Raw genomic sequence first — 25236 nt, 5'->3', positions numbered from 1 at the left:
TATTTATTGGAGCTAAAGCCAGGCCACATCAGCACTGCCTGAGCCTGTCACCCACGGCTCAGAGCTGGGGGCCAATCATAACAGAAGTGGGTAAGGTGCTTGCCTTCTCCCCATCTAATAAGGGAAGACATGAAGCCACTACTTCTGAAAGGATAAATATACAAAATCTCCAGGTTGTGAGGATGTCCTTCCAAGCCTTCAACAGCTATTTTTAGGGCAGGTGGAGCCTCTGCCCAGCCCCTGCACCAGGGCCAGTGCCGCCAGTGTCTGGGCGGAGCTCCGGCCCCAGGGAGGAACCCCAGGCATGATGCCCCCCAGCCCAACCCCCCACCTGACAGCCACAGGTCAGAGAACACAGAAGGCATCCACAAGATAAAACTGAAAGCAAATTAATTTATAAAAAAGAAAAAGAAAGAAAGAAGAGAAAATTTACAGAAAACTTTTGAACAGAAGGAAGGTGCCAAGACGCAGAAGAAAAGAAACACGGGCACATGAGGGACAAAGGCCTGGTGGGGGGACTGGGAACTGACGGAGAGCCTGGAATCACATTTGCCTTCACATCAAGGATGAAGAGGGGGGAGCTGGTCTGTGAGGCACTGGAATCTGGGGAGCTGAGCTGCAAGCGGGGGTCAGTACTACCCTAGGTTGAGCACCCCCACCCCCATGGTCTCCAAATCCCAGGAACCCCTAGCTACCAGTCAAGGTTCTGGTGGCCTTGGTGGAGAAGGGAAGAGGTTATGGGGATGATCCACTGAGTCATAAGAAGGAGGTGCTTAAGTGCTTTTTTAAAAGTTCAGGTTTTTACAACGTTCCATTCTCTTCTAGCTGCCCTCTCTATGTCTCCTAGGAGCCCCTGATAAAGCCCAGGAAGGAAGAAGAGCCCCGAGTGCCCTGTCATCCTCTATTACCTACCAAAGGGATCCCAAAAAATGTTTCCCCACCAAATACACATACACTGACATCAACTACGTCGGTGACTTAAAAACACAAAACAGACATTGAGAGGGAAAGGGGTCATTGGCTGAGCTGGGGTGGCCTAAAAACACCAACACTGAGGAAGCAGCAGATTAGTAGTAGGAATAAACTGGGCGTGGGGCGGCCGAGGGGGTTCTGAGTTGACTTAGTCACTAACGAGGGGCTGGAGGGGACAGGTTCTGCGCGCTATCCTACCCCCGGAGCTCTCTCCAGGATGTTGACTCCCCTTCCCTGAAACTGTCACCTGCATCCTCCAAAGAGATGTAAAAGTTGGGTTTTTTTGCAGGTGGAGGGAGTTCCAATGTATTTAAAAAAAATCTATTTCCTTTAAAAGGACTGAATTTTTTTTTTATCCATAAAAAATGCAGTAGTTTTGAGGGGGTATACCCTTAGAAGTGGTTATTAGAACCTTGTATAAACACCTTCCCCCAGCCCTTCCTCTGAGGGCAGCACCCTCAATCCTATCCTCTCTCCCAGACATTAGAAAGATCTTTTAAACAGAAGTCCTTGAATAATCCGATATAAAAATGCACGCCCCTGACAGGCATGGTTGGGGCTTTGGAGGGACAGGAATAGCTTTCCTTACGTAGTGACGAACTCTCCAGGCGGGAGAAGGGTCCCAGTGGTGGGGGGAGGGCTGTTCCTGGAACCTTGATCTCCATGGGGGATGAGGGAGAGAGATGTCTGGCTTGCTCCTCATTGTGGAGGTGGCACAGGGGTGACCGTGCCTGGGCTCGGGGCTGTGGGGTCTGGAGGCAGGGGGGTGCCTGGGTCTGCGAAGAAAGGGAAGGTGAATCAGCTAGAGCAAGGAGAGAGGGCTCCAGGCCACCACGGACAAACGGAACTGAACTGGCATGCGATGGGTGGGCAGATGAATGAGGCACCCACAACGTACAACCTCCTTTTCTCAACACCCTCTCCCACCTCACACTGGGAAAGCTGACAGACCCCAAATCATCCTTCTGCCCACAACGAAACTCTCTGAATGGGGCACTGGAGTGTGACGGGGACAAGCAAAGGGGATGCCAGTCATCATGCAATCGGGTAGCTGTTTTTCAAGTTTACAACTGAGATGCTCTGTGCCACAGGACTCCTCCATGACCCACAGTGAAAGGCCCCAACGTCATCCCAGAGGTGGCAGCTGCCAGGCTGGGAAATGGTGGAGGACAGCCAGAGAGGCCCACCCTTGTGTACGCTAATCTTATCAGAGCGCTCAAACAGTGCCTGAGCCCTTCCCCACCTGCCCTCCATCCCTCCAAGTGTACCCCTCTCCCTCACCCATCTCCCCTCCAGGACCCTTCTCACCTGGCAGTGGGCTGGCACTGGGCAGGAGGTTGCCCTGAACAGCTGCCACAATGGCAGGGCTCTGGGCTGCGGCGGATCCGAGCCCCGGCCCAAGAGGCAAGGAAGATGGCATGGTGGTGGTCGCCGGCAGGTTAGGATGTAGAGGGTTCGCCATGGACACAGGCAAGTTAGGTGGGGGGAGAGTGCCCGGGGCGAACGGGAGATGGTGGTGATGCCCATGCAGGTTAGGAGGAGGGGGGAGGTTAATACTGATGGAGTCGGCTAGACTACCAAATGGGATGATGGATGGAGCAGGAGGAGGAGGAGGCGGCATGCCGAAAGGCAAACCCAAAGGAGCATTACCCGCCACGCCTGGGTGCCCGCTGCCTGGCACTGCCCCTGGCATCATTGAGGGAGGAGTTTGTTGGTTGGGGAACGGTGAGGGGCCTGGGAATAAAGAGGAGAGATCAAGAAGGTTAGAGGTAGAAAAATCTCATTTATCAACTCATTTTTTATTTTTATTTATTTTCTGTGCAAATTCTTTGGTATTTGTTTCCTACCTACACCCAAACCAGGCTTCTCTGAACCCTGAACCTCAGCAATTGACTCTAAGGCCGCTCCCTTTCACTGACCCTCTCAGCAGTTAATGCTGCTACTACTGCTTCACATTTAACAGGAGCACTCTTCCGACCTGCTCTAAAATTGTCGCCTAAATTACATTATTCATTCATCCATCCGAGGAATCAGTCAGTCTAATATCTAAAATAAAGCTATAAAGCTTAGCCCCTAGATCTAAAAATCACTTCCCAGGACACACTGGGAAAGAGGAATTCTGACAGGGAAACTATGTACAGAACTAACTGGTTTCTTCAACAACACTGCAAGAGCTGGGAGAGAACCTGTGGTTTTTAACATTTAAGAAGCATTCACCAACTACAACGGACCCTGTCGGGCTCCAGACACAAGTTGTGACAGATTGTATAGCAAGCACACTTGGACTGTGTGAATGCAGACTGGACATGGTGTTAAGGAATTGGCCATGTCAACTCACTCTTATATTGAAGGTAATCTAGCCACTCCTAGGCACCTCCTTCCCTTTCCCTGACCCTAGAATTAGTGGTAAATCCTTGGAGCGAAATTGCGAAGACCAGTTTATATCCCTGCCAGCTTAGGGATATAGAAGAGCCTGGTCCCTCAGTAGAAACAGGCCAATTCTATCTCCAGCCCGATCATGGATCCCCTTTGAGGGGGACCTGGAACATTCACCTGGATCCCTCTAGTCAGCAAGAGTTCAAGAACCCATCACTTACCATGGGGTCCAGGGGGTGGTACCCCTGGTGGGACTGCCCCTGGCTGCGGGGCTCCAGCTGGTTGCTGCTGCTGTGGCCCAATCTGTTCAGTGGGGCCCAAGCTTCCAGGAGGGGCCCCACTGCCAGGAGGGGCAGGGGCCACAGAGGCCGGAGCCATAGCCAAGCCATGGACCGTGGGTGGCCCAGCAGCGCCTGTAGGTGGGATAGGCTGGGAGCCTGGGGGCAGGGCTGGTGGTGGCTGCTGCTGCTGTTGGTGCATTTGCTGGAAGTGCTGCTGCCGAGCCCTCATCTCCGCATACTTCAGCTGCTCCATGTGGAAGGCTTGCCTGTCAGCCAGGAGCTGCTGCCTCTGATACTCCAGCTGCCAGCACCAAGTGAGACTGTTACCGGTGTTCAGCAGATGCAAAGGCAAACACCTTGCCCCCTGCTTTTGTCTTCAGACAAACCCAAGCTCTCATTCTGAAGGTTCTCCACATCAAGCCTAAATTACACACTTGGGCGTGTTCTTCCCCCCTTCCCATCTTCTGGCTGCCCATATGGCCTCTCATTGCAATGGACTTAATCTGGGGGTGGCCCATGCTCATTTCAGCTCCAAAGTTTTGTAGTTGTCATTAATTGGACAACCCTTCCAGTCCTCTTGTCAGTGCACGTTCCTTTCTTCCTTAAAAACTGGCTAAAAACTCACTGCCATTCTTAGGGAGCCATCCCAGAACAACTCACTAACCTCTGAGTTTGGGGCCTTTATTCTACTATCCTCAGGATTTATATACTTGATTTGAAATCTCTTATTAATTTCAATTTGTCAGATGCTTTAAACATTAACTGTTTTTTGACGTCTCCATACTCTAATGAAACTGTAAGTTCTCTGAGGAAAGGAGCCCTGTCTTCTATTTCTTTTTACAGCTTTTCAAAGTGGTCCATACCTTGTCCATCCCAACCCCTTTACAAGTTCATCTCCTGGACCTGAAGCCTCTCCCCTCTCATCATGCCTTAAACCTGTTAATCACTCAACAAATACTTATTGAGAGTCTACTATGGGCCAAGCACTATTCAAGGACCTGAGATACAGCCATCAAAAATGAACTAGGATCCCTGCCCCATGGAGGAGCTGACGTTCCATGGGGTCTCAGCCTCCAGGCTTCACCTGTGGGCCATTTGTCCTTAACTGCCTGGGGCTGGCTCCTCCTGTCCTGGCTTGGGCTGCTCCACTCTGCTTTGAAAACCTGTCGGTCTCAAGCTCTCTGCTCTGCTGCTCGCTGCCCCCACTCCCTGCTGCCCCGCCCTCAACTAGGGCACAGCTCAGCATCAAGGTGGGACTCTATGAGCTCTGCGACCCCTCAGGGACATTACTCACTGCTTCTCGCTCCCGGTCCATGATCGTCTCCAGCTCCTCAAAGTGCCGCAGTTTGATCTCCAACTTCTTCATCTGAGTCTCCACCAGCAGGGCCACCAGGGACTTGATCTTCCTCTCCTCAACGGCAGCCAAGTGCTAGGGAAGGGGGCGTGGAAGACACGTCAGTAGGAAGACCCAGGGGAAGACACTCCAGGGCAGAGAAAGGTAGGGTGGAGGCTGGCAGGTTTTAAGAAAGAACTTGCTGTGGTCACAACCCACAGAGTAACACAGGCTTGATATTTTTAAAAGAACATGAAGAAAAATAAAGTGTGCCAAAGAATTAGAGAAAGTCAAATAATCAAAGGGTGGTAAAAGCTTAAAAAACCTTAAGAGCAGCGATGACCAACTCTCCCCCTTAGAATCAGAAGAAAAAGGAAACGGCCAGCCATATTTAAGGGACGAGCAAGGAAGGATTTCCTCCAGATAAAGTGAGATCAGGGAAGGAGGGATCACCTTCTTGAAACCTCTGGGTCTCTGGCCCTCACCTTGGCTTTCACGGCAGCGGCAGCCAGCGCGGCGGCGGCAGCGGTGGAGAGATTGCCCTCACCGATATCCCTCTCCACCTTGGTCTTCCTTTCCCCCTCCGACTCCACCACTTCCTTCAGCACTTCCTCCTGCCCCTCCTTTGGTTCCTTCTCCTTCTCAGGGTCAACTGGGCCAGGAACAGGGTTGTTAGTCCCACAGCCTCCCCACTGTCTCCTGGACTTCAGCCACCAGGCTGGGAGGCTCACCTATGGGGTCCCCATCACTCTTCTCTGACTCCTTCTCGCTGTCACCTTCTTTCCCTTTCTCTTCATCCTTTTTGGGAGCCTCACTGGTCTTCTCCTTCGCTTCTTCCTCTACAGCTCCCACTCCTTCTCGGGGTTCCTGGAGTCCCCGGGAAAGAAGAGTATAGGATGTCAGGGTGATGGGTTCTCACACAAAGGGTCCGGACTGGGAAATACATTTACACCTCCTACTTGGGAGGTGGTCTGGCCCCAGGAGAAGCCCAGCCCTCGCCTGTCTGAGCTGGACTGGCCAGCTCCCCATCACCATAGCGCCATGCCTGCCCCTCTACCCTCCTCGCCCAGGTCAACCCTGCTGTACCTTGGGCTCCTTCTTCTCTTCTGTGGCCTGGCCCTCTGCCCGCGTCTCATCAGTCCCGCTCTCCTCTGGGCCCAGGGGAAGAGGAAATGGGAAATGGCTGATACAGAGTCTGTCTCTATGATACTTTTCCCATAGCCCCTTTTCCTAGCCAAAATCTCAGGGATAGGACCAATAAATAGGGAGCCATAGTCCTGAAGGTAAAGTCCTGGGGAAAATAAAAACCCCACCAATTTTCCATTCATCATACGCTGAGGCCAACCTAGGCAGGGACAGCAGAGGAGACCAGGTGGCTCAGACTCTGGGTGGGCGGGGAGGAGTCTGGGAACCTGCCAGCCTTACCAATCCGTTCAGGCTCATCAGAGGTGGTTCCGGCAATACCGCTACTTTCCAAACCGAAGGCGGGGTCTGCCTTGCCTGTCACTTTGGCTGCTTCTTCCACCTTCCGAACGTGGGCTTCCACCAAGGCTGTGGGTACCTCTTCCTTCATTTTGGAGAACTCCTCTGTAAGATCCAGAGAGGACGAAGCTGGGAGTGGGGGCAGGTGGGCAGTTCCACTACCCCAGGGAAAGCCCACCTCTTCGTCCAGACAGGCATGGAGCTAGCCCGGTGCCTGAGCAGATGCCAGCAGAAGAAAGGCCAGTAGGGCAGCCAAGCTGACAGGGTCTCAAGGTCTGAGGAATCAGTTCTTCAGACGCAAACCAAGAGGCCAGGACCCCTCCACATTACCTAGAGCCGACTTCGCAGCAGCAGAGGCGACTCGAGGATCGACGACAGAGGCCAGGAAGGCAACAGTGCTCATCACAGGGTTGCCTGACTGACTGAAGGGGATGGGCTGGTAGGCCAGTGGACCCAGAGAGGCCTCTGAGTCTTCCAGGTACGGGTCTTCGATGGGAAGACGGAGAAAATGCAAGATGCACTCGTCCTGTGTGCGGCTCCCCACATGCTCTGATACTTTATTCCAGTCGTCTTTGTACATTTCCAGCGCCTGGGGGTGGCAGTGGGGATGCAACTTGGCTTCCTTAGCCCCTTTCCTTGAAGGTCAGCTCCCAGCTTAACTAAGGGCAGCTGGCTTCACAGCTCTGTTTGTGGTATTCAAGGGGACCTTCCAAACAGCACTAAGAAAGGATGTGGAGTTAAGACAACAGCCCAGATCTCTGGCCTGGAGCTGTTCCCTGGGCCAGGTGTGACAGACTTCGGGGAGGAGAGCGGCTGAGGGCGAGATCATGCTCGTCCCATCCACGAGTGCGCCTGGTACCCCGGCCACTTCTGTGTGTGTAGACCACTCTTTTCTTTGCCCCAGTTACCTCCAGGAGTAGCAGGGTCTCCTGTTCTGTCCACTCTCGAGTGGCACTGGCCGCAGCTTTGCTCTGCAAGGGAAACACAGGCGGGTCAGAGGAGCCTGTAACCTCTGAGCAGTGAAGGCCCTCGGGCCGCAAGTCACCCCACACCTCTGTACCTTGGAGGGGACGTTCTTCTTTGTGTACATGTCTGTGCGTAGCCCAAAGTTCTGCATGTCTGCTGGTTTCTCTTTGCCTTTGTCAGGGAAGTTCAGCATTTGTTGGGAAGCAGAGGTCTGCTATTTGTTGAGGGAAAGAAAGAGGTGAGTACAAATGACAACTAGGAGCCAGGGAGAGAGAGAGAGAGACAGAGAAAGAGATAGAGATAGAGATAGAGACAGAGACAGAGAGACAGAGAGACAGAGAGAAGAGACAAAAGGAGCTTCCTTCCCAAAGCCTTGACACCCCTGGGCGGGACTTCCTCCCTCACTGCTGTAGCTCCTCTGCTCTCAAGTCTCTTCTTCCCAGGCAGGGGCCCCCCAATAAAGGGGCAAATAAGCCCAGCAGGGTCTACACCCCACCTACCAGCTCTGGCTTGCCCTTAGCGGTCTCTGGCACCAGGTCCTCCAGCTCTTTGCCCTTGCGCCCAGCCTTGGTATCAGCATCAACCTGGCGGCCCTGGGGGACAGAGCTTGACGTCATGGAGGCTGGGCAGGGAACACCGGGCCAAGGCCCTAGAGGCCTCAAGACCAAATGCTGGGCGGCCCGCACTCATGCCACTGTTGCATGTTCCTTTAGTGACTAATTAGATCTGTAATTGGCATGATGGCCATTTGTGTTCACAAATATCTTTACAGATTCTCTTAGGAGCTGGACAATTAGGTTCTAATCCTAGATTTAGTACTCAGTGACCTTGGGCAAGCCACATAACCTTTCTCCTCTCAATTCTTGTAACTTATGAAATGGAAGTGGAAAAATGGAAGTGATAATAACTATGAGAAGAAAATGAAAAAAGGTTGGAAACATGACAAAGGTAAAAAATTTCATGCAACTGAATTTGCAGCCATTTTCTCCATCTGTTCCATCCCCTACATTAGTTTGTCTGCTCCTAGAGGACAAGGAACATCTCTTCTGCCTCAGCAAGTCCCCGCCGTCTGAGGTACAGAGCCTGAGAGGTTGCTAACCACCTGGGGCTGATTCCTGTCACCCTTTGCATCCTACAGAAAAGGAAGCCTCAAAACACTTCTGAACCATACCCTAAAAATCCAGAAAAAGAAAAGTCCAAAGAAGCCCAATTTTACCTGCCCCCACCCTGTCCCCACAGCCCCTCACCCTACCTGTGGGGTCTTGGGCTGCAGAGGAACTAGCCCTGAGGGCGTGTCCGCCAAGACATGGAAGTGAGAAGTGGGTGGAGGCCCCATGGGGGTTGGTCGACTCTCAGCATCCACCTGGTAGTTAATGAGACCCCACTGTTCTAGGAAGGCATGGACCCTGTGAAGAGAGAGAGAGACAGGGTCCCAGAACAACCAGAAAGGTGCGTGAGGAGGAGAGCTGAGGGCAGAAGTGGGAGCCTAAAGCTCCCTCTCCCCAGCCTTCTTTTCTCTGCTCATTCTACTTCTTGGGAAATTTCATCTCCTCCTGGACAGCCAGTAAAATCGAACCAAAATCCTTCAACCACAGGCCTGCTCTCTCTCCTTTCTTCCACACCGCAAAGTGCCACTGCCATCCCCTCAAGTCACGCATACCCCGAACCTGAACTTCACCTTTCTTTAGAGGTGTTTTTTCCTGCTCGTTCCCCCATGTTCCTTGCTGGCATCCCTATTTCTGCCAAGAGAGATCTGTGGGCAGACATCCTGACAGATCCCCTTCGCTCAGCTGCAAAGCCCACCTCATGATGGCGCAGACATCGCCCGCCAGGTTCCTGCGGCAGGCGGTGGAGGTGAGATACTCTTGGGGGTTCAGGCGGTAGGTGTCAATCATGAAGTTTCGATAGGCCAGGTAGCTTAGAAGGAGAGAGGAAAAATGAGGTAGAAAAATAAATGTCTATTAAGGGCTAAAAGGGAGGAAAAACAATAAAGGAGCTAATGGCTCCTTCTGGGTGACGAAGAAAAGGGGGTCATTTGACTCAACAAACAATGTGGGTTTACTGTGTGCCAGAGGCCAGGGGTTCGAACACTGCTGACGTTCTCCTTGATGGGGTTTTTAGTTAAGTGAATTTTGTCCTTGGCTGTATTTAGGGATGACTCACCCAACTTTTAAATAGAGAATCAAAATGTTAAAAAAAAAAAGGGGGGCCCTTAGTTCCAAATGCAGATATTATAGAGATGTCTGCACCCATGTACCCAACCAGTCAGCATGACATGGTACAAAGAAAGTATTTGTTTTTGTTTCTTTTTACCCTTGCCTGAGGACATTTTTCCTTTGCTTTTAGAAAGAGAAGGAAGTGAGGAAGGGAGAGGGAGAAACATCGATGTGAGAAAGGAGCATTGATTGGTTGCCTCCAGGATGGGCCTGAACCGGGGATCACACACGCCCAGACCAAGGATGGAACCCACAACCTAGATAGATAAGTGCCCTGACTGGGAATCGAACCCACAACCCTTTGGTTACAGGATGACACTCTGAGCCACACCGACTAGGGCAAAGAATATGTTTTGAACATGGAAAGATCTAAGTTCGAATCCCAGTTCTACCAGCAGGGCCTAAGGCAAGTTACTTAAATTTTTGCCTCTCAGTTACCTCAACTATAAAATGGAGTGTCTGTGAGGATTAGAAAGCCGGTGAAGATCTAGCACAGTGCCAGGCACATTGTAAAAACTCAAAAAATTGTAGCTGTTGTGTGGTATAGTATAAAGTTTGAAACCATGTTCCAGACTGAAGGATTCAGATCCTGGTTTTACTACTTACTAGCTGTGTGACCTTAAGCAAATAACTTAACCCCTCTGTACCTCAGTTTTCTCATCAGTAAACTGATGACAATAATAGGACTTTCTCGTAAAGATGATGTGGAGAACTAGTCAATGTACGGAGGACACTTAGGATAGTGCCCAGGAGACAGTAAGCTCTCAAAAAATGTGGGCAATTCTCATCACTTACTATTTTATACCAAGAGCGCAAAGTGTAAGTGAGGAAACACGGTTTCAAACCCACCAGATGCCACCAGAAAACAGCTTTGTGCCCTTTCTTTGCCAGTCACAGCATCCTGACAGACCTCAAGTTTTTTAGTTTTTAACGTGGTTGGTGCTATGCAGCTTATCAGCTATCTTCCAGACCTAAGAACATATGATTCTGCCCTGGCTGGTAGGGCTCAGTGGGGCAGGGTATCGTGCTTTAAACCGAAAGGTCGTCGGTTCGGTCCCTGGTCGGGTATGTATGAGAGACAACTGATCAATTTTTCTCTCTCACGTCAGCGTTCTCTCTCTCTCACATCAGTATGCATGGCCTCAGATGAGGATTTAAAAAAGATCTATGGGGTGGGGTGGAGGGATGGGGAGAAAAGCCACACAACTGTAATTGAATAACAATAAAAAATTAAAATTAAAAAAAAAATCTACAATCTCTCTTCCTGGTGAATTTGATTTATCTCCAGATCAAAAAATAAAACATACAACTATTAAAAAAAAAAAAAAGAGTGCCAAGTGTGGAACAGTTCTAGTTCCAACCCTGCCTGCAAATCATGCTGAATCCCCATCCCCTGTTCACTTCCTCCTCTCTAGCGAGAGCAAGGCTTCTTCATGCACACACTGCTTCCCCAGGAAGAGGAGGAGGAGAGAAGCACACCAAACTATGGGCAAAGAAACGTCATAGGAAGGGAAGACGGCCCCGGAGAGGGGAAGCTGAGGAACAGCTGGGAAGCAAGCCCGCGGGGTTCCCAGGGAACCTCGGCTCAGCAGTCTCCCCATCTCATCGTGACACTGATCCTGGAGCACCCCCAATTAGGGCAGACTGCCGAGTCTCATCCAGAGCCAGGCAGGGTTGGCCTGGAGCAACGCCCTGAAGGAGAGGAAGACTTCTGAGCCCCAAGCCTTCACTGTACCTGACGCTTCTCTCCAGAGAGCCCTCTCCACCCCTTAACTCACAGACTTGGGTCTTAACAGATTTTCCTGTTTTTTCAATTAAAACCTACTTTCAATAACCGGCCTGATGATAGTCACTTACATTTTAGTCAAAGCTATCACTTTTGCTAAGGATACCTGCATTTTGGATAACATCAGTAATTATGGATCGAAAGGTTCTGTACCCTGTTAAAACAAATGGAGGAGCTGGAGCAGGTACTTGTTTGTCACAGAGGCACATGCTTGTATGGCCACTGGGCAAATCCTGGAGGGCAGGCTACCTCAGCCACAGTGCTGGGCTAGGGCTGCCTGGGGGCGGAGATCACATCCTGGTAAGCCTTGCACACCGGCCCGGCTCATGGAAGGAGCTCAAGAAATGTTTGCTAAACTGGATGTTGCTGGATCAGAGAGTGAATGGGGACAGGGGGAGAAAGAGACTCATGAGCTGAGGTTTGCTTACATTTCTGGAGTCTTGGACTTGTTCTTGCCGTTGAAAAACTCTGGGAGAGCCCTCCGCTCAATGGCATGAACACTGCAACAGAAGCCAGAGGGAATTCAGAAGGCGCTAATGGAGAGATGGGAGCCCCAAAGGGAGGAAAACCCTAGAAGGTGGGGCAGGAAAACAGTTGGGAGACAGCAGTAGGGAATTAAGACGCTTGGAGAGAACTTCCTGCCAGGGCTCCCCTAAAACTGAAGTGTGCCCCAGTCTATCTGGCTGAGGAAGAAAAAACTTATTGAGAGGCAGGAAGGGAAACAACACGGTGACCCCAGCAGGCAGGGAGGGAAGTGTTTAGTGAGAAGTGGGAGCAGCAGTACCTATTATAGTCAAACCAGGCTGCATAGCTGGGGATGATGATGTGGTGGGTCTGCTCCGTCACATTGTCCTCGTGCAGGTCCGGGTTCTTGGTCTGCTCCCCCTTGTTCCCCGTACTGTTCTCATCCTCATCCTACAAGTATGGAGGCTGCTGGACACTCAGCATTCTCATGCCCCTAGCAGCCCCCTGCTTCTCCTACGCCCCAGGAACATGGGCACTAAAGATGGGTGTGGGAATGAACAGTTATGGGCCCCAGAATTTGAAAAGCGTTGGTTCTGATCAACAGGTAGAAGTAGCTTAGGGTGGGAAACGTCTGGGCAGAAGGAACTTTATAATCACAAATCAGAATCACATAGAGAGGTAGGGCCTCTCTAAACTGGCTCCACCTTGCCCGTGGTCTCCATGCTTTCATCCTCCTGTTCATCTGAAAGACAGAGACACCAAGACAGAAGGCTGAAGCCCCCTGAGGAGCTGAGAAGAGTCCTACTTTCTGAGAAGGCCTGGCAAGTTGGGGGAGGATGGCGGCTGACCTCCCCTCCCTGGGGCTCTGGCTGCCTTGCCCCCGAGGACCCCCGCCTTACCCAAGTCAGTCATGGTGCCTCCTTTGACTGGGGCTGACTCCGAGTCCTTCTTAGTGTTGACTGCCAGAAGAGAGTCATTTTATCAGACGGTCTGCACAAATCAGGCCGTTACCTCTCGTCTCTTAAGTTCTAGAGAGTTCACTTTCTCCAAAAACTTTCTCCATTTGATAACAAAATGTAGTAACTTCCTCCAGTCGCAATCGCTTTAGAGTCTGAAATTCACTTGCCACTTTCCCCCCTTCTCCACCCCAAAATTCATTTAACTTTTTTCCTATAGAGAAGCATCTTCTACTCTACAGACATTCATAAATCACTCTTGTCTTCCACAGGCCCTTATATGCATCTATGTGTTTGTAGTTCTGAATAACTGAGACAGAGTCTGACCCAATCACTCTGTAGAGGAGGGGTTGGATCTCAAACATTTTTGAAAGCAGAGGATACTTTCCTCAACTGAACTCATATACAAAAACTCAGGAGAAAACACAGACAGAGAGGACAGCTGTTCTGATTAGGGGCTGGGAGCCAGAACTCCTCTCTCAGTGGCCCTCTTTACCCCGCCCCTGAAATGTGCTGGAATGTTCTGGGCTAGACTACGAACACTGACTGCGACCAGCACTGAGGAGCAGTGGTCTCCACAGGAGGTTCTCACGTGAGACACACAGGATGGTCTGCTAGAACACAGGCCGAGAATATCAGAACTTCTCCTTTGTTTTCCAACCTTATCCTTTACATTTTCCCATTTTTAGATGTTTGATGCGTTATGATGTTCATAAAATAGTGGTGTAACAGTTCATGTGCGTAATTTCTGCTCAAATATATTTTCCCGCTGGGGCAAAATCAAAAGGAGTATGGAGACCACTACTGTCAGGCCCAAGCACGCTGTAACTCAGTTACAGATGTGAAGCTGGAGGACCATCCACAGTGATGGCAAGACCATCTAGGCCTGGAGCTGGCTAGGGAGTCAGCCCATTCAGGGGGTTTGACAGAGTAGGGGCAGGTGAGGCAGGCCCAGGAGCTAGGCCTGGCTCATACCTGTTTTGGGCAATGTCACCTCTTCTACATTGGGGACCGGTGAGGGCTCATCCATGTCCTTTGTTAGGTCTTCTTGCTCCTCTTCTCTGTGGCCACGCTTGGACTTGGTGTAAGGTGTTGAGGGACTGGGAAGGAAGGAGAGTGAAAGAGAATCCAGTCATCCTTGGACAAGGAGTCCCTGGAAGTTGAAGTTCAAGGGAAGGGAAGCAAGAGAGAAACTCGAGGGCAGAACTGAGCAAAAACATTAACCAATCTCCTCAGAGTAATGGGAAGTGGCCCAAGGCTTTAATTTGGAGATAAAGCTCTCTTTGAGTTTCCTAGTGGCTGGGACCAGAACAACTGGGCAGCTGAAGAAGTCCTTCTCATCTTTCCTCCCGGAAGACCAGTAGGACAGGGTCAGATGGTTATGGGAAGGGATCTGTCCTTTGCTTCAACACAGTGTGGAGAGAACGGTGAAGCTGGAGGCAGGTTAGGGGCTGGCATACCCTTTTTTAGCATTTTTCTTCTTAGCTTCTGGGGTCGGTGAAGGAGAGGGGGAGCGCTTCCTCTTCTTATAGTTCCCCCCCTTTTTGTCCCGTCGATCTGAATCTGGGCTGTTCACCTGCAGGTTGGAGAATTGGGAGGAAAGTCAGCCAATCATCTCCCACGAAGACTTGTTCTGAAACTTATGCGAAGGCCTCAAGAAAGAAAGAACAGGAATTTTGACCTCATCTGTCAATGTCTTGGCTGAAATCTTCTTTCGGCGAGAGACGGGGGCTTTATCATCATTGACTTCGTAGTCTTCCTCATTCATCCATTCATTGAAGGTGTCTGTGTCCAGGATCCACTTTGCATGAACCTGAAGTATAACGGCAGACTTGCTGCAGAGAGGTCTAGGAGCTGCAGCTCTGTCTGGGGGCCCTTAACAGAAAAGCCCAGGGCACAGAAGCTGCTGCTTCACTTCCAAGAATGGTCTGGTACTGGCATTCTTCTTGGGGAGGGCGGGAAGGGGGGGGCAAGAAAAGCTCACCTTCCTGGGTTTCTCAGGAGTTGGAGCATCTTCCACAGAAGCTTCGATTTCACTGGCTGGGATCCACGTGTCGTAACTGCCATGGGAAATTCAGTACAAAGCAGAACCAATGAGACAGAGTTGTGGAAAAGGAAAGCGCAAACCTTTTACCTTTTCCAAGTACAAAAAGTATTAGGTTGTTGGGTTCTTTTCTTGGTATAACTATTTTCCTAGTTACCACTGGGATTCTTTGCATTATAAAGTAATAAAAACAATTACACAATATTTCAAAAATAAAAAGGATCATGCTAACCCAACTACTCGTGACATTCAGTATATGTTTTTTCCAGTTACTTTTTCTTGTATGATTTTGTTTTTAAATACCTGCAATGACACTAAAGTTATTTTATATCCTATCTTTGCAGTTAATATTCATCTATAAATTGTCATTATTTCTATGAGTTTAAAGCCTGCATAACAGCCCGCTGCATAGACATACAAATTGGCTGAAACATTTTCCCACCAATAGACATTTAGATTGTTTCTAATAGTTATTAATCAAAAATTATACTGGGATAACCATTTCACACATAAAGCCTCAATCTTTTTAGCTGAATCCTTGTCCAGTAAGTATAAACCTCCCCCAAGACAGAGGATTAGCATAATAGGAGGGAGGAGAACAAATTAACAAACCTAAAAATAACCTCAAAAGATAATAAAGTAAAAACTAAAATAATACCCCCCCCCCAATACCTCCCCAAATCACTCCTAGTTGCTTTGCTAGATGGTCTAGCGCTTCTCAGTCTGGCTCTTGTATTTACGCCCGCCCCAGGATCCCATCCTCACCTGTCAGGGTAATAGCCCCAGTGCAGAAGAACCTGCTTATCCCTCTTCATGACTGGTCGTACCCATTCCTCTGGGGATAGAGATAGAGCAGGGAGAGGTATAAGCTAATGGGGTACAAAAAAGTAACTCTGTATACAACTCCTGTTGCAGCAGAGGACCTGGAAATAGGAACGTAAGATGATAGGAGGATTTAGGGTTGAAAGGAGAGAGAAGCCCAGGCACCACATGGGATCTCAGCAGTCCTCCACCTTCTAGTCCAGGCCGTTCACTGCAGTGGCCAGGAAAAGCCGGGTCTCACCTTCTTCCAGATTCCCTGGGACAGGATACACAACATGGGAAGCATTGTTCTTATCTTCAGTGACCGTTCCCTGGATGGCACAAAAAGCAGTGGGTAAATATGGTCCCCTCTAAATTATTCATGGGTATAAATAAAGTAAGATTTAACTACAGATCTGCCTTCCTAATCATATTTTGCTCAAAATGTTTTTTTTTTTTTAGATTTTATTTATTTACTTTTAGACAGAGGGGAAGGAAGGAGAAAGACAGGAAGAGAAACATCAATCTGGGGTTGCCTCTTGCACGCCCCCTACTAGGGACCTTGCCTGTAACCCAGACATGTACCCTGACTGGGAATCGAACCAGTGACCCTTTGGTTTGCAGGCTGGCACTCAATCCACTGAGCCACACCAGCCAGGGTTCAAAATGGTATTAAAGTTAGTTTGCACTCTCTATTAAGCATGCATCAGCTGAGTGGCAGAGGGAAATAGTTAAGATTGTACTAATAGTGGAGAAAAGTCAAAGAATTAAAAATTGTTTTTGATTCTACAGATGATCCCTCTGAATAAACAATCTACACATGGGAAATGTAAAGTTGACTGTGTATCTCCAGCAATGACATCTGTGTGTTATTCTAGAGTTCCAAAGAGCAAAGATTTCATTTCTCTGAAATCGGGCAATGTCTAGCTCAGTGGAAGTAGATGTTTTGTTTCTCCCCACAGGCCAACATAGTCTCTAGGAACAGTGATCTAAACCTGTCAAGACTGGGAAGTGAGAGGAGGAGACAGAGAAAGAGTAGCTCAAGGCTGCAAGTCTAGTCATTCCTCTAGGTGGGTAGAGGCTCCTCTGCAGTAGAAAACACGGCCCCCCAGGGCTTTATATTGAACGGAAAACATCAGGAAAAGAGTCACGGAGTTTATAAAAACCTCTCCCGACCCACCCACTCACCTGGTGTCTCTTGATAATGTCCTTTAGTTTGCCTAGTAGTTTGGGTTCAATTTCTGGGCACAGAAAAATGTTTGGTCGAGACAGGCAATTATTCTGTAGGGAGAAGAAATAGGTGGAGTGAGATCAAGGGGAGGGGTGTTCTGGATTCCTATTGTGAGAAGGGAGATGGATGGGGAGATTCTTGACTAGTACCTGAACCAAGGACTTCTCGATGGTCATGAACATTTCCACATTGCGGTCCATGCGTGATGGATTCTGGAAGTCGTAACGCCGCCTTGTGAAGAGGCAATAATCTAGTGAGTAGCATAGCTCAGGTCTGGGAATGACGTTAGGGTATGTGAGCTTTTAACATGGGAAATTAGGAGGCAATCCTGCTCACAGCTGTTGCCAGAATCACCTAGGTTCTGGGGTTCAATGATCTCAACTCACTGTGTATTTAGTCTGAAGGACAAAGCAAAGCTTGAGATGCCAGCCTAAGAATCCTTTTTCCTCTACAATCTACACACCGACGCACACGCACATACTCACTCACTTTGAAGACTATTTTGGCTCTGACTCTCAGCCATTTTTCTGACCTAGCGAGTCAGGCCTACTGACCTAGCAAAGTAAGAGACTCATAAGAATATCTACCTAAGCTCTGCCACCCTAAAAAGACCCCCAAGGAATCAGCAAAGCGAAAGTCCCTCTAAAGGTTAGAAGCATAAAGAGAGGGCATCTCACCATCCCTGGTCACTCTTGAATTTGTAGGCAGCTGCAAGTATGTGGCACAGAGAGCCTCCTGCTTTGAAATCTAGGAAACATTTGATCTACAAAATTGAGACAGGGAAGAAGTATGTAAGAGTTAATCCTAAATTCTCTTGTTATTCAATCCTTTCACAAAAGCCCATGCTGCAGTGATCTCCCTCTGAAGGCTGGAATTCTTAACCCCTGTGCCATTGCATCAAGTGGCCTAGAAGAGGGGAGAAAAAGAAACCGACATTCACAAAGACTACTCTGTGCCAAGCACTTACTGGGTTACCTCACTGACCGTTACAGAAACCCTACAACATAGGTATATTAATCCCATTTAGAGGTGAAGGAACCAAGGCGCGAAAGGTTTCAATTGCTTGTCAAAGTCACAGAGACACCAAGTGGCAGAACCAGGATTTGAACACAAGCATGTACAAATCCAAATATCATACCCTCTTAACTGTGCCACCATGCACCAAGCTCACACACTCTGAAGTAACCTGTTGCACAAAGTATTACTAAGACAAAGGGAATGGTAAATGGGGACTAGGTCAAGGCAGCAATGCCCTGACCAGAGGTAGGGATGGTAAAAAAATTACCCCAAATCTCAAAAATTATGAAATTTACAAAAAACAAAATAGCTTCCTCTCAAGTTTAGAGGATTTACCTCCTTGCTTTTGCACTCACCGGCAGTTTAGTGAGCGGTGCATTGCTGACATGTTTGCCAAAAACTTCTTCCTGAAATTGTAGCAACTGTACAACCAGGCTAGACAGGGACTTGTTGGTGGGAGGTTCAGCTTGTATATACTGGGGAAATAGAAAGAAAAAAATAGACCCCAGATAAATTGTCTACCTCTTCCCTATTTCTTCCCCAGGAGCTCTGGAAACATCTGGGGCGGAGAAAATTGTATTTTCTTCCCCCATGTGTCTAGTTTCTATAAAGAAAATGGCAGAAGGGAGGCCTCTACACCTCTCACCTGGAAGTTGCAATTCTGCTGCCCCCAGCCCAAGATGTCAGTGCTGGCTGCTGAGGACAAGGGGGATTCCTACTCTTCCTCAGGTACACCCTGACATTGGAGTTGTAGGACCCTGATCTCTACCCAGAGGGTTGTAAAATTCTCAAGGTTCATTCAGTTCAGGCCATGGAAGGAATACCTTTAAGGCTCTAAGTGAGACAACAGTGTTGTTCTTGGGGTAACTTTGTGGAAGGCCAAGATTCCCCCTATAATGTGGCTTACTAAGAAGGCGCAAGGCCGTGAGGTAGGGTAAACAGAGTGAGCTTGTGCGTTCTGCTTCTGCTAGGAACGGGGCACAGATATCTTCGCAGGCCCTCCTAGATGGGAGGGACCAGGCTCTTTGATGGCCTGGTGGAAAAGAGCAAGACCACGTCTGTCTTTTCTGAGGAAACTCTAGCTGAGACAAGTAACTCTGGGCATTCTTGAACATTTCCATATTATGCTACCTAGCATCCTTGCCTTCTGTTCTAATTTTAAATTGAGCCAGGAGGCTAACTTTCTCTTTACCTTTTGACCCGTTTCCTCAACCCTAATCACAGAGAAGAGTGCTCCTCTCAGTGGGAGGTGTAAAGAGATCCGTGAAGGAAAAGGTAAATGACAAAGAGCTAAAGAGCTGGAAAGCTGAACCAGGTCACAGGCTGTCAATCACCCCAGAGCCAGAGACTATAAGCCCCTAGATTGATCTCCCTTCCAAAACGTCAAAGGTAGGAGCCTGGGAACCAGAACTTCACGCTGGGGTAGAGTCAAGCCACAGACCCCCCGCAGCTGTCTGTGGGGATCCTGAAACCCAGAGACCTGAGCAGGAACAGGATTATACCAGGATCAGAGGGGCGTTCTCCTAAACCGCTCCTTACACTTCTGACTGGCTGCAAAGCTGGGCAGGGAGAACTGGAGAGGTGAAGGCAAGTCAGAGAGAGAACCAAACCCTCTCTGGGGGGTAGTGAGTGGAGAAGCTGACTATCTCCAGAGAAAAACCATATGTTTAGATGTTCCTTTCAACAAGGCCTAAAGACAAAGACTCTACCAGGAAGAGGTTCGGTAGGAAAGACAGGTAAGGCTTCTTAAACCCTTTGTTCAGTACCTTATTATAAACAGTTATGGGGTTGGGGGCTAGAAATATAGAGTGGCCTAGACTCTGAATCCCAAACCCAGGGCAACTGAAGGCCAGGTGGTGGTCTGACTACATTGTGAAGCTGAGGAATGGTTTGAGAAGAAGTCGCTACCAAGAACTCCTCCTAGATCCTGGCTCCCAAAGAGGTTTCTCTGCCCCTAGGCTGGAGGTGGGGACAGGCGGTAGAGACAGGTGAGCTCGGGGTAGGGGCCTTTTTCAGGCTGATGAAGCAGCCAAGGGCCTGTTCTATGGCTGTTTACCCTCCTGTCTTCTCCATCATCTCTCTCTGAACGTACACAAAGCACCAGGGAGGCCTCAGCCCTGCTTGTACCTGGCTCCGTGGGGAACTGTGGCGGGCACCGTGGCGGGCACGCTGGGGGGGGGCGGGCAATCGACACCCGGTCCAACCCCGGCCGTCTCTCCCGAAAAAGCCCGAAAGGCGATGGCTTAGCAGAGGGTGGGCTGCTGGCACCGGGACCCGCAGGGGCAGTGGAGAAAAACACGGGGCACAGGGCGCAGCAGTGGGGGCGGAGGCTGGAATCCGAGGCCGGGGGTGGGGGGGGGGGCGGTAAGAGGCTGGGGGAGGGGCGCAGGCCGGAGGGCGCGCTGGGGGCTGCACCAGGGGCCGCGGGCCGCCGGAGGGCGAGCGGGATCCCGGGGCGCTACGGGGCCGCGGTCCCTTTGTCCCGCCCCCGGTCCCCGCGCGGCCCTGCCCGCGTACCTTCTTGTAGTTCTTGCCGAGCCAGAGGCGCACGTTGTCGAACTGGGTCACTGTGTCCGCGGCCTCGTAGTACTTCACGTTGGGGCCGCCGTCCTTCTTCCGCACCGCCATCTTCTCGGGCTCGGGCCCGCCGCCGCCGCCCGCCCCGCTCAGCTCAGCTCCCGCCTCCTCCGCCTCCTCCGCCCGCCTCCCGCTGCCGCGGCCGCCGCCTCCCGCCGCCTGGGCTGGCCCCGGCCGGTGCAGCGCCCCCTGCCGGCCGGCCGAGCGCGGCGGCGGTGGAGCTCGGGGTGCGGGACCGAACCTGGCGGCCTCCCCGGAGGCGGCAGCGCGAGCCTTGGAGAAGTGGCTGCTTCTTGGCGGGGGCGCCCTCTCCCCTGAGATCTCTCTTGACCTGACGCGAAGCCTCTTCCCCCGCACCCCCCCCCCCCACCTCTCAGCCGAGGAATTGGCACCTCCCCATCCTACACCAAGGGGACGCCCGTCGCCTGAGGCGACCCGAGCTTCCAGTGGCCGTCACCTTGCCCATTTCTAATACCTGGAGCCCCTAATCCCAAAGAGTCCTAGATCCCTTTCCCCAAGATGTTTCTTCCTGTCATCCGTCTCCAGGAGCTCCCCTTTTAAACTCTTTCTGAGTCTCCCTGACCCCTAACGCCTTGTCCCAGCACCTTTTTCACTCCTTAGTGCCAAGAGTCCCCTAGCCGCCACTCTCGGGACCCAGCCCCTTCCCTCCAACTGCTTCCTTTGCAGGCCCCGCCATCGCCTCCTAAATAGCTTTGCGCTCCTTGAGATCCCGAATCTTCGCCGAGCCGGTGACTCTCCCTCCCTAGGTCTCCCGGTCCACCCAACTCTCTTCCTTTCAATGGCATAGGAGAGAGGTAAGGAGCCCGGGGGTGGGGTATCGGGGTATGTACACGGTTTGGGGCCCGCCTTCCCTGAAATGCGGACCCCTTCTGTAAGTGCAAAGTGGAGCGTAGTTTTGGAAGTCACGGTGGCCGAGTGGTTAAGGCGTTGGACTCGAAATCCAATGGGGTTTCCCCGCACAGGTTCGAATCCTGTTCGTGACGTCCGTTTTTTCCCCCCTTCCTTTAGAACACCTAAAGGGAACCCCTTATTTTCTCACGTGCCTTTCATGCATTTACCTTTCTGTCTCGGAAATACAAGCCGGGAGTTCTCACCCCTGGATTTGGGGGAATGGAGGTGATCACGGAAGCTTAATTATGCACAACCTTATCGGCTGCTAGAATACAAGGCACTTTCAGACTTCTATAACTTTAGGTTTGCTAATAGAGCTTTGACAGTGTTTCTCGATTTGGGGAGGGAGTAGCATAGGATTTGAAGAAGGGTTAAGTCTTGTTTGGGAATGTGAATGCCTGTTGTACTGTAAGAGTGGAAACTGGAGTTTCTAGGAAAAGAGAGTACCTCTGGATTTCATGACCAGAAGTCATGTCTTGTAGGTAGGATTACAAACGAAGTCCAGGAAACAGGGCATTCTCTCACTTGGATTTTCTCGAGGAGGTGCACCTCAAGTACCATAGGTCTATGGGGAGTACCCTATTGAAACAAACGCTGCAGATCTAGCAGGAGCTAGTGTGGGAAGATGACTATCACTTTTTATTGAATGCTCATTACGTGCCAGGTACTGTCTAAATTCTCCCTGTATTAACAAAGCTAGGAATTAATCCTTCTCTAACCCGTACTCACCTCACCCAGTTCTTCCTATCCCTCAATTTCTGATTGTGGGGAATAGCTAGGACCCTTGGGAAGGATGTCCTTTTTGTATTTCATTTCTTGCACAACACTATCTTCTCTAGGAAGGATCCCCAGAAGACAGAGGGTTCAAAAGTAATTCATAGTGCTTTCTACACATTTAATTTTGGAGTGTCCCACCTTCATACTATTGCTCATGTTGTTCTTTCCAAGGTCACCCTCAGCACTTCCCACCCCCACCAAGATCACTTTCCTTGCTGCACGTCCTTTTACTCCTCTTTGAGGTTCTTGATACATGTCTGCGAAAGTTAATTTTTAAAAAAATATATTTATCCCACCTCCCCACTGTGTCTCAAATCTGTCCACTTTTCTCACGGTTGAGTGCAGACTAGACCCACCACTTGCTGGAGCCTTCATTTGGAAAATAGAGGTAATTGTGAGGACTACATGAGTTAATATATGTACAACTGCACTAAAGCATGCACACGTAACCAGAGACCTTAAACCTTTCTATAGCTGCTTTTGGTCTCTTTTCTCTCCACTCTTCCGTATTCCCTACCTCCATTCACTGGCATTCTTTTAATTCCTGGTATAGTATTTGTCCATGTTTATGCTGTTCTCTGCCTGAAATAATCATCCTTATCCTCGCTTTATACTCCGACTTCACTTAAATGTTGGTTCTCCTGGAAAGTCTTCTCTAATCATCTGTGTCCTACTACGTCCTACACCCTAATTTTATTTTGTGAAGTCTTTCTTCCCCTGTAGAATATAAACTCTTGGCACATATGAGCTGCTCAATTAAAAAAATAATTTTGTTGACTAAATGGATGCTTTTTATAGTAGTTATGTGTACGTGTTTTAATCTTCGGTCAGACTGTATTATAAACGTCTTGGGAGCTAGGACTGTGTATTTTATTTGTATCTCCTCTACTGGTCTTACACATAGATGTGATCAAATATATACTGTAATACAATCTAATTGGCTCAGTACTGGGCTTCCTACTGAATCCCATTTTGCGCATGCTCGGATATAAATATCTGGAGAACCAAGACCAAAGTTGACCAGCAGAGGGCAATCGACAACTTTGTTGTGAAAGGAAGAAAGCTCCATGGTTTATGAAATGGAGGATCTGGACTTAGGGGAAATTGACAGAGGTTGTTTGGTGCTTAGGACATCCTGCCTTTCCCTCTCAAATGCTTCTCTTGTAACTTCCGGGTGTGAGAGGTCAAGGCTTCGAATTCTGGTGAACGGTAATTTCAAATTCTTTACCACCGCCACAGCCCACACTAATCCCCCAATTCCTTCATCCTTCCATCTCAACAAACCTGTCTTTCTTTGCATGATCAGCCCTGCTCCCCACCACCGTTCTTACATTATTACATTCTACCCACTGGCATTCTTTCTTTAAAAATTTTTAAAAATATATTTTATTTACTTTTAGAGAGAGGGGAAAGGAGGGGGAGAGAGAGAAGGAGAGAAACATCAATGTGTGGATGCTTCTCGTGTGCCCCCTACTGGGGACCTGGCCTGCAACCCGGGCATGTGCCCTGACTGGGAATTGAACCCAGTGACCCTTTGGTTCACAGGCCCATGTTCAGTCCACTGAGCTATACCCACCAGGGCTATAAAAAAATTTTTTAAAATTTATTTTTAGAGAGAGGGGAGGGGAGAAAGAGAGGGAGAGAAAGAAACATCAGTGCAAGAGATATTGATCTGTTGCCTCTTGGAGGCCCCCAGTGGGGGACCTAGCCTGCACCCAGGCATGTGCACTGCCGAGGAATTGAACTGGAGACCTTTCCGTTCACAGGCCAGCACCCAGTCAACTGAACCGAACCAGCCAGGGCTTTTTTTTTTTTTTAAATACCCACTGGTTCCCCGGGTGGTGTAGCTCAGTGGATTCAGCGTGGGCTGCGAACCAAAGGGTTACCGGCTCAATTCCCAGTCAGGGCACATGCCTGGGTTTCAGGCCAGGTCCCCAGTGTGGGCCATGTGAGAGGCAACCCACACATTGATGTTTTTCTCCCTCTTTCTCCCCGCCTTCTCCTCTCTCTAAAAATAAATAAAATATTTAAAAAGTAATTTACCTTTAAATACCCACTGGCATTCTTTAGTTTCTCCTGGTTCAGTATTTGGCCTTGCTTATCTGCCCTTAAGTTAACCTCTCCACCTAGGCTTGCAATCCCAGTCATTTCAATCTTTTATGGAACCTTCCATAAAACCCTTGCATAACATGTTCAAATCCCTACTCCACTGCATCAAACCTTCAATAATTCAGAACCAACAAAACTACATCTGACACAGACCACCATGTTGTTTTCTACTTCCTTTTATTTTTTGAATAAAATGTATACCTTCTGCCTCCAACTCCATACTATCTTTAATACCCTGTGGTAGAAATGCTTGCTGTGTGTGAAACCACTGATTTCTTAATGGGCTTCAGAGACATTGTACTCTTATTTTTTTCTTAGAACAGCAATTTTCAACCTTTTTCATCTCATAGCACACATAAACTAATTACTAAAATTCTGCAGCACACCAAAAAATACATTGTTTGCTGATCTGACAAAAAAAATAGGTAGAATTCTGATTCATTCACACTGGATGGCTATTGTTGTGTTCGCTGTTGTCATTTTCTCATTTGACAGTCTAAGGGAAAAGAGGACAGAAACCTCTGTCTAAATAGTCCAGTGTTGTGTTTTTAAAAATTCTTGTGGCACACCAATTTAAAATCGCTGTCTCAGAACAGTTTCATCAACAAAATAAAGTTTTACTTTACAAACTATATATTTTTTACAACCTGTATTTTTTAAATATGTTTTATTTTTAGAGAGAGGGAGAGAAACATTGACGTGCAAGAGAAATATCAATCAGTTGCCCCTCTCACATCCCCAGCCTGGGACCTGGCCTGTAACACGTGCTCCGACTGGGAATCAAACCAGCAACCTTTTGGTTTGCAGACCAGCACTCAATCCACCGAGCTACACCAGCCAGGGTACAAACTGTATATTTTTTAAATAAACTTAGCTGCAAAAAGAAAAGAACATTTGTTTTCTTGTTCTTGTGGAATTCTACCAAAAGCTTCATT

The 25236-nt window shown here is 49.3% G+C and overlaps 1 protein-coding gene, 1 long non-coding RNA gene and 1 other non-coding gene across 9 annotated transcripts; 2 read left to right on the top strand and 1 right to left on the bottom strand.

Moving 5' to 3' along the window:
* Nucleotides 1-379: 379 nt before the first annotated feature.
* Nucleotides 380-20657, bottom strand: SMARCC2 (SWI/SNF related BAF chromatin remodeling complex subunit C2). Of its 7 annotated transcripts, none has more exons than XM_053921328.1 (30): nt 20444-20657; nt 18283-18402; nt 17587-17672; nt 17059-17140; nt 16867-16959; nt 15941-16010; nt 15643-15712; nt 14818-14893; nt 14515-14646; nt 14294-14409; nt 13809-13933; nt 12777-12836; nt 12582-12619; nt 12197-12327; nt 11841-11912; nt 9214-9327; nt 8663-8816; nt 7911-8003; nt 7505-7624; nt 7353-7415; nt 6775-7033; nt 6388-6549; nt 6049-6113; nt 5694-5829; nt 5448-5614; nt 4924-5058; nt 3570-3930; nt 2623-2706; nt 2281-2346; nt 380-1748 (listed from the first exon to the last, which is right to left on the bottom strand). In XM_053921328.1, exons 1-30 carry the CDS (start codon nt 20552-20554, stop codon nt 1672-1674), a joined length of 3438 nt encoding a protein of 1145 aa, XP_053777303.1. In that variant the 5' UTR covers nt 20555-20657; the 3' UTR covers nt 380-1671. The 7 variants fall into 7 exon arrangements, with proteins under 7 accessions (XP_053777303.1, XP_053777306.1, XP_053777302.1 ...); XM_053921331.2 differs by having other exon boundaries at nt 7505-7621; nt 20444-20652; XM_053921327.2 differs by having other exon boundaries at nt 2281-2706; nt 20444-20652.
* On the top strand, nt 18417-25236 carry LOC128780555 (uncharacterized). Its single transcript, XR_008426481.1, has 3 exons — nt 18417-19914; nt 21191-21318; nt 24979-25236. It is a non-coding gene; the product is annotated as an uncharacterized lncRNA (long non-coding RNA).
* On the top strand, nt 21426-21507 carry TRNAS-CGA (transfer RNA serine (anticodon CGA)). The gene has a single exon. It is a non-coding gene; the product is annotated as a tRNA-Ser (tRNA).

The sequence above is a fragment of the Desmodus rotundus genome, chromosome 3 (genome assembly GCF_022682495.2).
Source record: "Desmodus rotundus isolate HL8 chromosome 3, HLdesRot8A.1, whole genome shotgun sequence".
Lineage (NCBI taxonomy): Eukaryota > Metazoa > Chordata > Mammalia > Chiroptera > Phyllostomidae > Desmodus > Desmodus rotundus.
The sequence above is the reverse complement of the archived record's forward strand: the minus strand, read 5'-3'. Positions and strand labels throughout refer to the sequence as shown.